General features: G+C 44.3%; 1 protein-coding gene across 1 annotated transcript in view; it reads left to right on the plus strand.

Annotated features, from left to right (window-relative positions):
* The window catches only part of LOC145351695 (H-2 class II histocompatibility antigen gamma chain-like), a 28,848-nt gene extending 24,122 nt beyond the window's left edge, over window positions 1–4,726 (plus strand). The window contains exons 8-9 of the mRNA XM_080201266.1: window positions 1,872–2,069; window positions 3,871–4,726. Coding sequence (XP_080057392.1) covers window positions 1,872–2,069; window positions 3,871–3,878 — 206 coding nt within the window. The 3' untranslated portion in view covers window positions 3,879–4,726. The remainder of the gene's footprint in view (window positions 1–1,871; window positions 2,070–3,870) is intronic.
* Window positions 4,727–15,545: the final 10,819 nt, after the last annotated feature.

Below are 15,545 nucleotides of genomic sequence, written 5' to 3' on the forward strand. Positions count from 1 at the left end.
CATATCTTTGGACACCAAGGGACAATTTAGCATGGCTAATCCACCTAACACTACATCTTCGGACATTTAGGAGCAACTTAGCATGGCCAATCCAACTAACCTGCACACCTTTGGACACTAAGGGGCAATTTAGCATGGCTAATCCACCTAACCCACCCAACTTTGGACACCAATGGACAATTCACCATGGCCAATCCAGCTAACTTGAACATCTTTGGACTGTGAGATGAAACCTGAGCACCTGGGGGAAATCCACGCAGACATGGGGAGAACATGCAGCCTCCACACAGATAGCTAGCCAAGATGGCAATCTCTTCCCACGTACCCTCTGCCCTATCATAGATTCTACCCTCTCATTGAATCCCGTCCCATAGATCATGCATGCTCTCCCCCAACATAGACTCTATCTGGTCACTGAACCTCTGCCCACAGCCTATGTACGCTCTGCCCTATCATAGACTTAGCCAATCATTTAATCTGGAAATATTCTATGCCAATATTCCCTGTTACCTATTCAGAGAAATATTAATTCATTTTACATTCCTGTTATTAAACACTGGAATTCCCTTAGTGACTAAAAGGCCTGAAAAATCACGGCAATCTCATTTCACAGCTGGTGTGAGTGAGGGGAGACCACAGCCCCATGTTTAGGTTCTATCTTATCCCAGAGCACCGAGACTGCCCCCATGGAATATCAACATTGCTGAGTTCAAAACTGATTCCACACAGGACCACATTCCATCGGAACTCAAGCACAAGATCAGGAATGCTCGAGAAATCATAGAAACCCTACAATACAGAATGAGGCCATTCGGCCCATCGAGCCTGCACCGAACACAATCCCACCCAGGCCCTACCCCCATATTCCTACATATTTACTTGCTAACCCCTCTAACCTATGCATCTTAGGACACTAAGGGGCAATTCTTAGCACGGCCAATCCACCTAACCCGCACACCTTTGGACTGTGGGAGGAAACCGGAGCACCCAGAGGAAACCCATGCAGACATGAGGAGACTGTGCAAACTCCACACAGACAGTGACCCAAGCCAGGAATCGAACCCAGGTCCCTGGAGCTGTGAAGCAGCAGTGCTAACCACTGCGCTACCATGCCAACTTGCAGCTTTGAGTGTAGGTTTTCGCCGTCACATCTTCTCAAGAAAGGACACTTAAGTTCTTTTGTTATGCCATTGGAGACCTGTTCAATGTCCCTTTCGCCTTCATAGAAGCATTACAGTGCAGCAGAGGCCATTCGGCCCATCGAGTCTGCACCAATGTTAGGGCAGTGGGCCGACATTAGTCTTCACAGGCTACTGATCCCTCGTTCCAGGTCCCTCAGGATATCCTGGCCTCCCTTCTTATCGGAAAATGTGCAGTCAGCGGAGTTACAAATCCCAACTCCAGTGACATCTCCCAGTCATGTGTGCCTTGAACGGAGAGTCAGGGGCATCAGTTTTAATGAGGGGGGGAAACAATAACAGTAATGTGCATTGATATAGCACCTTTAACACAATAAAATAATCCCAACCTACTTCACAGGGCACCAAGCCACGTAAAGGGACACCGGGGTAAGCTTTTTTTAGAAAGTTAACTTTAAAGAAACAGTGAGCTAGGCAAGGTTATGGAGGAAATTTCAGAGCCTAAGGCCTAGGCAACTGAAGGAACCACTACCAACGGAACAATTAAAACCAAGAATGCGCAGGAGGTTAGAATGAGAGGAATGCCAAGACCCCAGAAGCTTGTAGGGCTGGAGGAGGTGACAGAGATAGGGAAGAGGCCCATGGAGGAATTTGGGGAAGGAGCTGCAAGCAAAGGACCGTGGGGTGTGAAGAACATCGTTCTGATGTCAAACATTACCTTCCCTCGTCCAGTGGTCAAAGCCGAAACCGAGTGCGAGAGACGCCGCAAGGAAGTCAAGCTGAAGCCTGGAGCCTTCCGCCCTGAATGTGATGAGAAGGGCAACTATGAGGTGAAACAGTGTTGGTCCAGCACGGGGTACTGTTGGTGCACTTACCCGAATGGAACTGAGATCCCAGGAACAGCCAGCCGCCACCAAATAGACTGCAAACGTACGTTTTAGTTTTCTTGCTCTTGGTCTGATTAAAAAGCCTCCCGTTTCAGAGTAGCTCACGCCCACGTGTCACAAGTCCTGGACAATGTTTAGGTCTGGCCTGCTAACGAGGGAATCACTCCACACAAGTGCCCTGAAATGACCATCTCCAGCAAGAGAGAGAATCTAACCGTCTCCTCTTGCTGTTACTGTAGTGGAACGTCCTCACTCACAACCTCAACCTGAACTGAATTAGCCATGTAAACATTGTGGCTACGGAGGTATTCTGCCCAAATTCTGCTGCAGCCGTGGCAACCACACATTTTGAGGGTGACTTTTAAGACTGATTTGGACTCTTGGCTAGAATTGTAATTTCAACCCCCTGTGTCTCCGAATTACACTATCACTGTCCAGCATTCTGTAATCCTGCAAAGCAGGCGAGCCTGCAGAGGTTCAAGGCTAGAGTGACTACCCGCCTCTGCTATCATTTGACACTAAATACTCTGCCCTCTAGATAAGGAAGGTCTGTTGCATGTGGTACATGCGCTACACAAAGTACTTAACAAAGCAAAAAAATGAAGGAAGACCTAATGTATTACCCCTACCAATCTCATAGCCCCTGTACAGGCTATAATAAACTCTACTTACCCATTTATTATCCTCTCACCGCCTATGTACACTCTACCCGACCATGAGTTCTCCCCACCCAGCTATGTCCTGAGGGAAAATTCATTACGAATGCTCCCCGATGCCAAAAGGGCAATTCAGCCCCAATGGGACCATGGTGTATTTACTGTTCTTGATCAACTACCCACCTCCTCCTCTTTACACACAATCTCATCCGAAACCTTGCTCCCCGTTAGCTCCCAAATAAACAATGCCTTCTTTTCAAAATTCACGTCCCAGTCTATGCAAACCATCCTTGTAATTTAACCCTGAAAAGTGGGGGTGGGAGGGAATGTTAACAGATAAAGAAAGGGTTGTGTTTTTCTCGCTACTTACAGTAATGTTGTTAATGCACCCACCACGGCTTTTTAATTTGCTTTTGATGGAAATTGCAGACAGAGTCCCAATTGAGCCTCTAAGTTTCTGTCATCTGTGGCTCAGTGAGTTCATGTTCTTGTTTCTGAATTGGAAGGTTGTGGGTTCCACAAACTCAGACTTGAGCACAATCTCCAGGCTGACACTCAGGAGCTTGTCTTGGGTCACTGTCCAAAGATGTGCATGTTAAGTTGATTGGCCATGCTAGAATTGCCCCTTAAGTGTCCTGAAATTCATAGGTTAGAGGGATTAGCGGGTAAATGTGTAGGGAGATGAGGATAGGGCCTGGGTGGGATTTTGGTCAATGCAGACTCGATGGGCCAAATGGCCTCTTTCTTCACTGTAGGGTTTCTATGATTCCTATGATTTCTATGACTGTCTGTGTAGAGTCTGCACATTCTCCCCGTATCTGTGTGGGTTTCCTCCGGGTGCTCTGGTTTCCCCCCACCGTCCAAAGATGCGTGGTTCAGGTTGATTGGCCATGCTAAATTGCCCCTTAATGTCAGGGGGATTAGCAGGGTAAATATGTGGGGTTACGGGGATAGTGCTTGGGTGGGATTGTTGTCAGGGCAGGCTTGATGGGCTGAATGGCCTCCTCCTGCACTGTGGGTATTCTATGATTCTGTAGCCAGTGATGCCTATGTTCTATGAAATAATTTTAAAATAAATCTTCACAAATTGTTTACGTACAGAAAAAGCAACATTTAAAAAAATTGTTGAAATTTCAAGATTTTAGATTAATTGTTGAACTGATGTGAACTCTTTCTCTTTGATTGCAGCGCACTAAGGATGAGGATGGACTCATGATGGAGGGACAAACCCATCCTGATTGGCTTCGCTCCATAATTAAAATCATACATTAATTGCAACTACTGATTTCTATTAACCTTGGGTATGATTGTTAACCGTTGAGAGCTGGCTCCTTATCTGACTATCATAATTTCCTTCTCTTGTGTTGAAGATTTGTCTTCATTGATTTTATTTTATAGAAACATAGAAGTAGATCGCCCTGATCTTTAACGCAATTCATTTTGCTCCCGCTCCACCCCAAAAAAGAATTGAAGTTCACAGAGATGTTCCGATCCCATTCCCAAGGGGGACTTGGCTAAACACAGCCATGTCCGGCATTCCTCTCCAAGATCCGTTCCTGGATCTCTCGCCAGAGTTGTGACGGAGAACGGGTGGGGAGTTGGGTGGGGAATGGGGGATCAACATCTCCTCAATTCCAGGCTCTTCCTTCAAAGATAAACCTGCGTTTTCAAACTTGTAAATGTTGAGACACAAGGTGATGTGATGAGTAAAATGCCACACAGACGTGATTCAATCCCAGGGATCCCAAAGGAATGTAGCCTGGTACAGGGTATCATAAGTAGCTGGACACCAGAAGATTGCAATTAAGATAGAGTTCTGAAAATTCACAACATCCAAAAGGGAACCAAATTAGGCCAATGGTTTGAGATTGGCACTCTTCTCTGGGCCCAATGATGGCTCCCTACTGTTGTATAAACTTAGATACAGACCTATCCACACACCCCATGTTGATTTGAACCAATATCTTCTGTTTGTTCATTCATACTGGGCCATGATCCTAGAACTCTGGCCACACCCTCTCTTCCCCTACACCCCCCCCCACCCCCCACCACCATCCACACCCCCCCCCACCCTTCGTCTGCCTGCATTCCAACCCGCTTACTGAGGCCCGCAAGCGGAAACAATTTCAGAAGAAGACTCACACCATCTTCTCAAAGGTCAATGAGGGATGCCCAGTGTATGTTGGCCTGGCTAGCATTGGCCACATCCAGAAGCACAAGTAGATAAATTGGGTTAAAAATTGTTCCTTTGCAATTTGTTTTTAGATGTCGAGTGATTTTGTTCCCATCCCTATATTTTGGGGCTTGAGCCGGTTATAGTTTTTATTTTCCTAAAACACCACACCTTACAGAAGCATCACATTCCAGCTGTATCTTTGGCTATTGATTAATTTGTTTGAAGCTAGTTTTGCCTATAATCAACTGATGAGAAAATTACATTGCTTCCTGATTTTTTTTTATTTGTTAAGCAATAGCGATTGCTGTCTGTAGATGGGGAAAATCTTTTTGCAATAAAGGGAGGGAATCTTATTCTTGTGTTTTATTTTGGACAATGGACGTGCCAACGTGTGACGGGTAAAAGGTTTGCCCGGTTCATGGGGCCTAGCAATGAGCAGTGAATGAGAAAGGGTTGCCAAAGCTCCGGGGCTGTCCTGAAACCTCCAAAAATTAAAGATGCATCATCAGGACATTTCTAGAGGAGAAAATCTATATCCACATTTCAAAAATATTTGGTGTGTCTCTTTTTATTGCTATTGGCTAAATTGGAAAAGGGATAACAAGCCTGTTTGCAAGCGTCAACTAATGTGCTAGCTATGAGCTGGGTTTGCTAATGGGAGGTGGGGAATGGACAGGTTGGACAACCAATGATGGGACTGTGTGGGCAGAGAAGGGATGTCACAGAACAAAACCTGCTGGAATATGTCCAAATATTGGCAACCCGAGTCTAGAGTGGAATTTTCCCATCCTGCCCACCAGGGGAATCGTAGCAGGCAGGACACAAACCATGCAAAGGTCCATTGACCTCAGACAGGAATTTTGGCCTTGGGGTGATTGCCACTGGAAAATCCCGCCCAAGTATCTGTCTTTTTATTTCAGTTCTTTCACACACACAAGGTTAAAAGCATCTATTCTTGTTTAGTGAAGAAAAATGACCTCTTAAAGGCCTTGAAAATAAAGACTTGACAAAATCTTCTCGATCTTTCCATCCTCCAACAAATAACAGGTGTGTTATAAAGGAGATGAGGAATAGTTGCAATCAGACAGTGAGGAATATTGGTACAAAAGGCTACTTTCACTTTGCACCTACCATATGCTAATCCTTAACTGCTCAGGGAATCAGTTGTGAACTAAAAGTGCCATTCTTTGCTGGTCCACTGTGACAGCTCAACAGATGAGAAAAAAATGTGTAATTTTTCTTCTTCAACTCATCAAATCCCACAGTATGGAAGGCAAATTGTGAACTCCTACACTGTAGCCAATCAAGTTGAGGTATTACAGTGAGGTCTCAATCTTGATCAAGAGCCTTGGAGCTCTGAAGGAGGCCATTCAGCCCACTATACCTGTGTTGGTTGTTTGATGATACCAGTTGATCTCTTCTGCTCTTTAATATTGCCATTATTTTCATTTCCAAATATAGATGTCCACTTTCCTTTTGAAATTTATTCGGGAAGGAGTATTAATTTGAACAAAACCCAATATATATTTGATCTTCATTGAGAAACTCAGCTGGAAAGGCAAAGCTTAACCTGTGGGATAGGTAATAAAGCTGAAGGGAAAATGTGCACAGGGGAATGTAGACTGCTGGTGGTTTGGAGGTGCAGCTTCCATGCATCTGGTGCTCTGGTATCTTTTGATAATAGTCTGAAACATGTAAAGATTGCAGTTCAGATGTTCAAGAAGAATTTAGCAAAAGGTTTATAATAGAAAAGGGAAGTTGAATTTGGCAGTTTTTCACAGAGATTCAAAACTATTCATGCAAAAACTCTGAGACATCTGTTCTGGGCTTTGAGTGAATGTCTCACTGAGGCTGTTTCACCTTTGATTGGAGCATAAGGATGGATTTGAGAGAATCTTGAGGAGAGATCAATGGCTATTCCATTGAATGTACAACTCTGGAACAGGCTGCACTGCGCAACAGTGAAGGGTGTCGGAGGTTAGGTGATTAAAGATCAGAAACACATTACCTGAGAATGTGGCTGAGGCAAGTTCAAATCGAGGCATTCAAGAAGAGCTTGGTTATTATCTGAAATGGAAGAATGCGCAGGGGTTTGGGAAGAAGGCAGGGGAATGACACTAAGTGAACTGCTCACTTAGAGGGCCAGCACTGCCAAGGTGGGCTGAGTGGCCTCCGGGGCTGTATCGATTCTGTGAACAGATCCGTGTCCGTGTTCATGTTCCACATAAGGTTGCTCCAACTTGTCTCACCCCCATCAACAGAGCCATGTATTCCCCTCACCCTTAAGCAGTTCAGATCGAGAGACACCGGCAAGAGAGAGTTAGAGAATCGGGCAGACCCGCAGAAACAGAACAAAAGAACTAGAAGGTGAAACAAACACCCACTGGCCTCAACCAACTGGGGCTTGGCAGTCAGGGAGGCTGGCACACCCGGCGTTCACACTGGAATCTTGCTGTGCAATATTAGCAAACACATATTAATGATCAGGTTGAAAATCCTTCATCCAATATCGGAATAAAATACATCTGACTTTATTATAGCCTTGGACAGACAAATATCCTGCGGACAGATTCATATCCTTCACTGCCAACTTTAACCCTCAGTCGAGGGTGAAAATGTTTCTCTCTTCGCTCCCTTTGATCCTTTGATCCTCCCACAGAGACACACAAGCTAATTCTAAATGCACACCCCCAACAACAACCACCCCACAGTTCCCTGTGGAACTGGGCAGTTTTGCAAACAGTTTCCCCAATTCTTCTGCTGGTCTGCAACAGAGTTGCTGTAGCTTCAAACAATAGAAATCGTTGCATATTTTTTGCTGAGGAACCTTGTGTTTGAATAAGGTCGTGTTGCGTATGGAAAGCTTGCCGTTAGGGCCACTTTTTAAATTTTAGGCTGATTTGCAATTGACATTGAAAAGCTGTGATTATTCTTTTAATATTTTTTGCATTGTCGGATTTATAACCAGAACTTTTCCCAAAAGCGGGGGATATTTTCATGGATTATTAACTTAGTTTAGCTTGGATAGACATCAGGGTTAACCAGTCACCTGCTGGAATTTGTGTGGTTTTGCGTTTTAAGGCTGCTTTGTTTTAAGATTTGCACATTTTAATTAAGATTTGCTTCAATAAAGGTTTCCCTGCATTTGGTTGGGTTGGTGTTGGTGGATAAAGTTCAGAAAAAGGGGCATTAAACCAGGAATGCCGGATTATATCAGAATGACCATTGCAGTCTCTCATGGGGACACTGGGCAGTGAATTGTGTATTTGGGGAAAGATACTGCCGATGGTGTGATGCTGATTCCATGGTCAAGAGGGCAGTGGGGCCTCAGAGAGATTCTGAAGTCCACGTGAGATAAGAGAATGGCTTCTGAATAATGTGATTTGTAAATGATTTGTTATAAAGGAGAAACAAAGGAATAAATGTCAGAGGAAAATTAAATGATTGTGTCCTTCCTGTGTGGTTTTGTCTCTCTCTCTTCATTCATTGCTGGGATGTGTGTCACTAGCAAGGAGAGAACTTGTCCTTGGGGATATGGTGGTGGGCCATCTTGATGGACCACACAGCCTACCTTCTGTTGAAGTCCTCACCCATGTCTTTTCGCCACTCCACAGCTTCCATTTCTAGACTCCCACGTTCCATTCTCCCTAAATTTACATTGTGTGCATCCTTTTTTTCTCTAATTTGTTCACGGGATCTGGGTGTCGCTGGCTGGGCCAGCATCTATAGCCCATCCCTGAGAGCATTTTAAGAGTCAACCACTTTGCTACGGCTCTGGAGTCACATGTGGGCCAGACCGGATAAGGATGACAGATTTCATTCCCTAAACGACATTAGTGAACCAGATGGGGATTTTCCAACAATCAATAATTGTTTCATGGTCACAATTAGACATTCAATTCCGGAATTTTATTGAATTCAGATTTCACCATCTGCTATGGTAGCATTTGAATTCGGGTGCCTGGAGCATTACTTGGTTCTCTGGAATACTAGACAACACCACAATGTCACTGCCTCCCCAAACTTGTACCAACAAAAGAACATATCCCTGTCTACATCAATGGGAATGATGGTTGACAACTTCAATTTTTTAGGTGTCCAGATCACCAACAACCTGTCCTGGTCTCCCCATGCCGACACCATAGTTAAGAAAGTCCGTTAACATCTCTACTTTCTCAGGAGACTATGGAAATTTGGAATATCAACTACGACTCCCACCAACTTTTACAGATGCACCATAGAAAGCATTCTTTGTGGTTGTGTCACAGCTTGGTATGGCTCCTGCTCTACCCAGACCGCAAGGAACTACAGAGGGCCATGAATGAAACCCAGTCCATCTCTCAAACTAGCCTCCCATCCATTGACTCTGTCTACACTTCCCTCTGCCTCAGCAAAGCACCCAGCATAATTAAGTACCCCACATACCCCAGACATTCTCTCTTCCACCTTCTTCTGTCGGGAAAAAGATACAAAAGTCTGAAGTCATGTACTAACTGACTCAAGAACAGCTTCTCCCCTGTTGCTGTCAGACTCTTGAAGGGACCTACCTCGCACTAAGTTGATCTTTCTCTACACCCTAGCTATGACTGTAACACTACATTCTTCACTCTCTCCTTTCCTTCTCGATGAGCGGTATGTCTGCATAGCACGCAAGAAACAATATTTTTCACTGTATACTAATACATGTGACAATAATAAATCTAATCAAATCAAATCATTCATTCACTATCACCCCTCACCTGCTCACTGATCTATGTTGGCTCCTGGTACAGCAACTTCTAGATTTTACAATCCATCTCTCCATGGCCCAATCCCTCCCCATTCACCAACCCAAGCTCCCTGATACCTCCCTGATTTTAATCATCTCACTCAGTTCTCAGCTGCTGAAGCTCAAAACTCTGGAATTCAATCGTAAACTTCACCAGCTTCCTGCTCCTCCTTCAAGATACTTTCTGAAATTTTTCGACCAAGGCCAAGATTTTTCATTCTGGCCTTTATGGGGTGGTGTTTGGCGGATCGCCATGGCTGGGACAGAAAATGTAACAGACCAGCCTAACATACATTGACTTTTGGCGGGGGTTTGTAGTCTACAGTGGGGGTAGATAGGTGTTTGGTCACCCTGCCAATCTCCTCACTTTGGCTGCCTATCCAGTCATGTTCTTGATGCTCTGTTAGCAGAAGAACTCCAAAGATGTGCAGGTTAGGTTGATTGGCCATGTCAAATTGCCCCTTAATGTCAGGGTAAATTAGTAGGGTAAATACATGGGGTTATGGGAATAGGGTCTGGTGCAGGCTCGATGGGCCGAATGAGCTCCCTCTGCATTGTTGGGATTCAATGAATCTATGATTTAGAATTTAGCTCCGAAGGATTTCCTTTCTCTGGAATTTGATAAAATCACCGGATAAAATAATGAAAGGGGGCGTGTGCTACAATGTCTTTTTGTGTGTTGGACTGGTATCTTGGAATGAAATAATTACCAAGAGACTGTAACTGCAGCTCCCCTTGATAATTCCTAGATTACAAAGCAATTAGTTCGACTGACCATAGAACCATAGAATCATAGAAGACTACAGCACAGAAACAGGCCTTTTGGCCCTTCTTGTCTGTGCCAAACAATTTTTTGCCTAGCCCCACTGACCTGCACCTGGACCATATCCCTCCACACCCCTCTCATCCATGTATCTGTCCAAGTTTTTCTTAAATGTTAAAAGTGAGCCCGCTTTCATCACTTCACCTGACAGCTTATTCCATACTCCCACCACTCTCTGTGTGAAGTAACCCCCCCCCTAATATTCTCTTAAACTTTTCACCCTTAACCCATGTCCTCTAGTTCTTTTCTCCCCTAGCCTCAGTGGAAAAAGCCTCCTTGCATTGACTCTATCTATACCCATCATAGTTTTATACACCTCTATCAAATCTCCCATTACTGAACTCAGGTCGGAAACTCCAAAGTGTTCTATGGAGACCGTCCGGATCATATTTAATGGGATTGAGGGTTATAGATAGGCCTGGTAGGTAGGGATATGATCGGTGCAACCTGTGGGCCGAAGGGCCTGTTTGTGCTGTAGTGTTCTATGTTCTATATATTTTCCATCTTGAATTTGGCTAGGATGACCATGCGATGTTTCACTTCAGGTATGACTCAAGTGACTCACTGAGAAGCTTTCATAAAGCAATGTTTATTTAAGAATACAGTTAACATGTATAGTAACAAAATTAGCAATAACTTTTTATCAATTACAAACAAGAAACAATCATAATAACGTGTAGCTCTTATCAAAGATTTCTACAATGTTCTAATCAAACCAACCCCGTAGAAAAAAGACTAATGCCCACGTGGTACTGGAAATCGAGTCCTTTGGTTGAAGATTCAGTATTGATTCACTCAGAACGGTCTGAAGACAAGGCAGTTTCCCAAAACACCAGAGAGACTCTGGTCCAGCAACTGCAGATTTTCACCCCTCAGAAAAGCAACAGAACTTCCAAAAAAGTAACAGGGAGAGAGAGAGTCTTCTCTTTCAGCTTGATGCTTCCAACACGTCAATTCCAAAACCAAAACAGGAAATGAATCCCTGTCACCTGACCTGCCCACAGCTTTTTCTTCCTCCCAACAATGACATCACCTAAGGCTGTGAACGTGAATTTAAAAAAAATCTTTTAAAGGTCACATGATGGAGAAGGCTGTATGCCTTTACCAGCCAATCAAATTGAAGAATGGCAGTGGCGCTGTAATAATACTCAGTGTGCGGATGAAGGTGTCAAACCCAGGCCTCACCTGCCCTCTCAAGTGGGTAAAAGGTCCCCTACCTCTATATGGAAGATGAGAAGGGGGTTCTCCCCCATGTGTCCTAGGCCAGCATTTATCCCACTCAAACACCCCTATCTCAACCTGCATCCAGGGACTATCAATAAAACTCCTTAAGCGTTTCTATTGCTTTTAAGGCAAAGAGGATGCAGCTGCCATAGCTGAATAGTTGGAATATGTGAATACTGTGAGATGTGGGTGTAGGTCATGCGATAGTGGTTGGACTAACTCCTGAGAATCCATTGAAAGGGATTTCGGATGGGTAAATGATGAGGCCGTGTGCAGTGAAAAGTGGGAGAGGTTGGTGGTGTACAATGGGCAGGTCATTTGAGGGTGCACCCACTGACCTGGACCATTTCGGTGAGATCATTGCACTTCCTGTGGCAGTACAGCCAGGTTTTGGCCTGACCCTCATTTTAAAGATCCATCCCCCTCCTCACCCCTAAATTATAATTCCTTTCAGAATCTGAAAGATCTCAATCAAATTGCACCATTACCTTCCATATTCCAAGACATACCAAATTAAAACAATGCCCACTAATCTTGTCAGACTTGAGTGTTGGCTCTCTAGTGTGTTGCCAAAGTCATTAATGACTAGAATGAGTAAAGATTCTTATCAGAAATACTCCCTTCCAATTTGAGTATACACCCATTATCCTTCTACTGTTTAATTAGTTGCCTTTCCAGATCAATCATTTGACTTCAACTCCATGGCCAGGGTTCTCCATAAAAGTTTAGGAACACAGAAAGTCAGAGCAGGCGTAGACCATTCAGCTCTTTGAATCCGCTCTGCCATTCATTTTGACCATTGACTGATTATCGAATTCAATATCCTGATCCTGCCTTTATTTCCCTCTGAGAATTGGGCGCCTGCTCCATACAAAATATCTTTGTTTAAGATAATGCTTAGAAACTAGAAGCAGGAGGTCCTCCGAGCCTGCTCCGCCATTCATTTTGATCATGGCTGATCAGCAAATTCAATATCCTGCCCCCCACCCCACCCCACCCCCCTCCCCCCCTCACTTCACCTTCATATCGCTTTAGCCTCAAGAACTGTATCTAATTCCTTCTTGAAACCAGACAGCATTTTGGCCTCAATTACTTTCTGTGGTAGTGAATTCCACACATTCACCACCCTCTGGGTGAATAAGTCTCTCCTCAGCTCAGTTCTAAAAAGTTTCCCCCTTATCCTCAAACTATGACCCCTAGTTGTGGACTCCCCCCACCATCGGGACCATTCTTTCTGAATCTACCCTGTCTAAACCTGTTAGAATTTTATAAGTTTCTATGAGATCCCCTCTCACTCTTCCAAACTCCAGTGAATATAATCCTAACTGATTTAGCCTTTCCTCAGATTATGGCCTCACCCTGTCTATTCCAAGGCCAATTGGCCTTGGAGGAAGTGCAGAGGAGGTTCACTAGGCTGATACCGGAGATGAGGGGGTTGAACTATAAAGAGAGACTAAATAGACTGGGTCTGTACTCGTTGGAGTTTAGAAGGTTTAGGGGGGATCTTATAGAGACGTATAAGATAATGAAGGGGATGGATAGGGTAGAGGTAGAGAGATTCTTCCTGCTCAGAAAGGACAGCAGGACTAGAGGGCACAGCCTCAAGATAAGGGGGGTGGGGGGTACAGTTTAGAACGGAGTTGAGGAGGAACTTCTTCACTCAAAGGGTGGTGAATCTCTGGAATTCTCTGCCCGTTGAAGTGGTGGAGGCTGCCTCGCTAAATATATTTAAGTCACGGGTAGGTAGGTTTTTGATAGACAGGGGAATTAAGGGTTATGGGGAGAAAGCGGGAAAGTGGAACTGATCCACTTCAGATCAGCCATGATCTTATTGAATGGCGGGGCAGGCTCGAAGGGCCAGATGGCCTACTCCTGCTCCTATTTCTTATGTTCTTATGTTCTTATTTCAGTGGATCTTGGTGTGCCATTTAAATCTCCATTTAGTATAAAAGATCTGTACTATCCTGCTGGGTGGCATGGTGACACCCACCTCACAATTTCAGAGACCTGAGTTCGATTCCTGGTTTTGGTCACTGTCTATGCAGAGTCTGCACGTTCTCCCCGTTTCTGCATGGGTTTTCCCCAAACACTCTAGTTTCCTCCCACAGTCTGAAAGACGTGCTGGTTAGGTGCATTAACCATACTAAATCCTCCCTCAGTGTATCCGAATAGGCGCCGGAGTGTGGCGACTAGGGGATTTTCACAGTAACTTCATTGTCGTGTTATGTAAGTCTACTTGTGACACTAGTAAATAGACTTTAAAATTCTGACTGATGAGTTACAATTTTAGCTGACAACCAGTTATGTGGAACCTTATCAATAACCTTTTGGAAGGCTACATCTGCAGCCAGTCTCACAGGCTGGCAGCAAGAATGGAAAATCTGGTTCTCAGCTAAATCTCCATTCACTTCAGTGGGATCAAAGAATCCCAACTGCGGGCAAGGTCAGAGAATCCAGCATACATCTGTAGACATCCTCCATCCACTACTTTATTTGATTTGATTTGATTTGTTATTGTCAAGTATTGTTTCTTACACGCTATACAGGAAAAACATACCGCTCATAGAGAAGGAAATGACAGAGTGTAGAATGTACTGTTACAGTCATAGCTGGGGTGTAGAGAAAGATCAACCTACTGCAAGGTCAGTCCATTCAAAAGTCTGACAGCAGCAGGGAAGAAGCTGTTCTTGAGTCGGTTGGTGCGTGACCTCAGACTTTTGTATCTTTTTCCCAACGGAAGAAGGTGGAAGAGAGAATGTCCAGGGGTGTTTGGGGTCCTTAACTATGCTGGCTGCTTTTCCGAGGCAACAGAAAGTGTAGACAGGTCAATGGAGTTAATTGGTTTCCCAAAATATTAACTTGGGTTTGTTAGCCGTGACCTTACTTTTTTAGCAATCCATCTTGTTTCTTTCTAATCTGTTTAGATATCTCTAAGTGTTCAGTCATTCTGACCTTAATTACATATTGCATCAACTTCCCCACACAGCAGCTGTCAGGTTAATAGGTTTATAACTTCCTCATTTCTCTCTCGCAACTTTCTGAAATAATGGTATTAATTTGTAATTTTCTCTTAAGGGCCTGTTCCTAGATCAAGAAGATTTGCAGGATCATGGTCAAAACACCTGTGCTTTCATCAGAAACTGTAGGTTGACCACTGGTGTGGAAGACATCAGTTACTTTATTTCTCTCAAAGAACAGAGAACGAAGAAAATTACAACACAGGAACAAGGCCCTTCGGCCCTCCAAGCCTGCACTGACCATGCTGCCCATGTGAACTATAACCTCCTACCCTATCAAGGACCATATCCCTCTATTCCCATCCTTTTCATGTACTTGTCCAGACACCCCTTAAAATTCATTATTGTATCTGTTTCCACTACCTCCCCCAGCAGCGAGTTCCGGGCACCCACCACCCTCTGTGTAGTTCAATCCTGGGAGGTGGGCATCGCTGGTGGGACCAACATTTATTGCCCAGCCTTGAGGGCATTTAAAAGCCGATCACATTGTTATGGGTCTGGAGTCACATGTAGGCCAGGCCAGGTGATGATGGCAGATTTCCTTCTCTAAAGGACATTAGTGAACCAGATGGGTTTTTATGACAATCGACAATGGTTCCAAGGTCACCATCAGATCTTTTAATTCCAGTTTTTTTATTGAATTCAAATTCCACCATGGTTTAATTTGAACCCGGGTCTCCACAGCAATACCTTGCGTCTCTAGAGTTAAAATTTTATTTCATTTATTATTGTCACAAGTAGGCTTCCATTAACACTGCAATGAAGTTACTGTGAAAATCCCCTAGCCTCCATACTCAAACGCCTGTTCCTGTACTCTGAGGGAGAATTTAGCCTGGCCAATGCACCTAACCAGCA

Source organism: Carcharhinus amblyrhynchos, chromosome 13 (genome assembly GCF_965287045.1).
Source record: "Carcharhinus amblyrhynchos chromosome 13, sCarAmb.v2.hapA, whole genome shotgun sequence".
Taxonomy (NCBI): domain Eukaryota; kingdom Metazoa; phylum Chordata; class Chondrichthyes; order Carcharhiniformes; family Carcharhinidae; genus Carcharhinus; species Carcharhinus amblyrhynchos.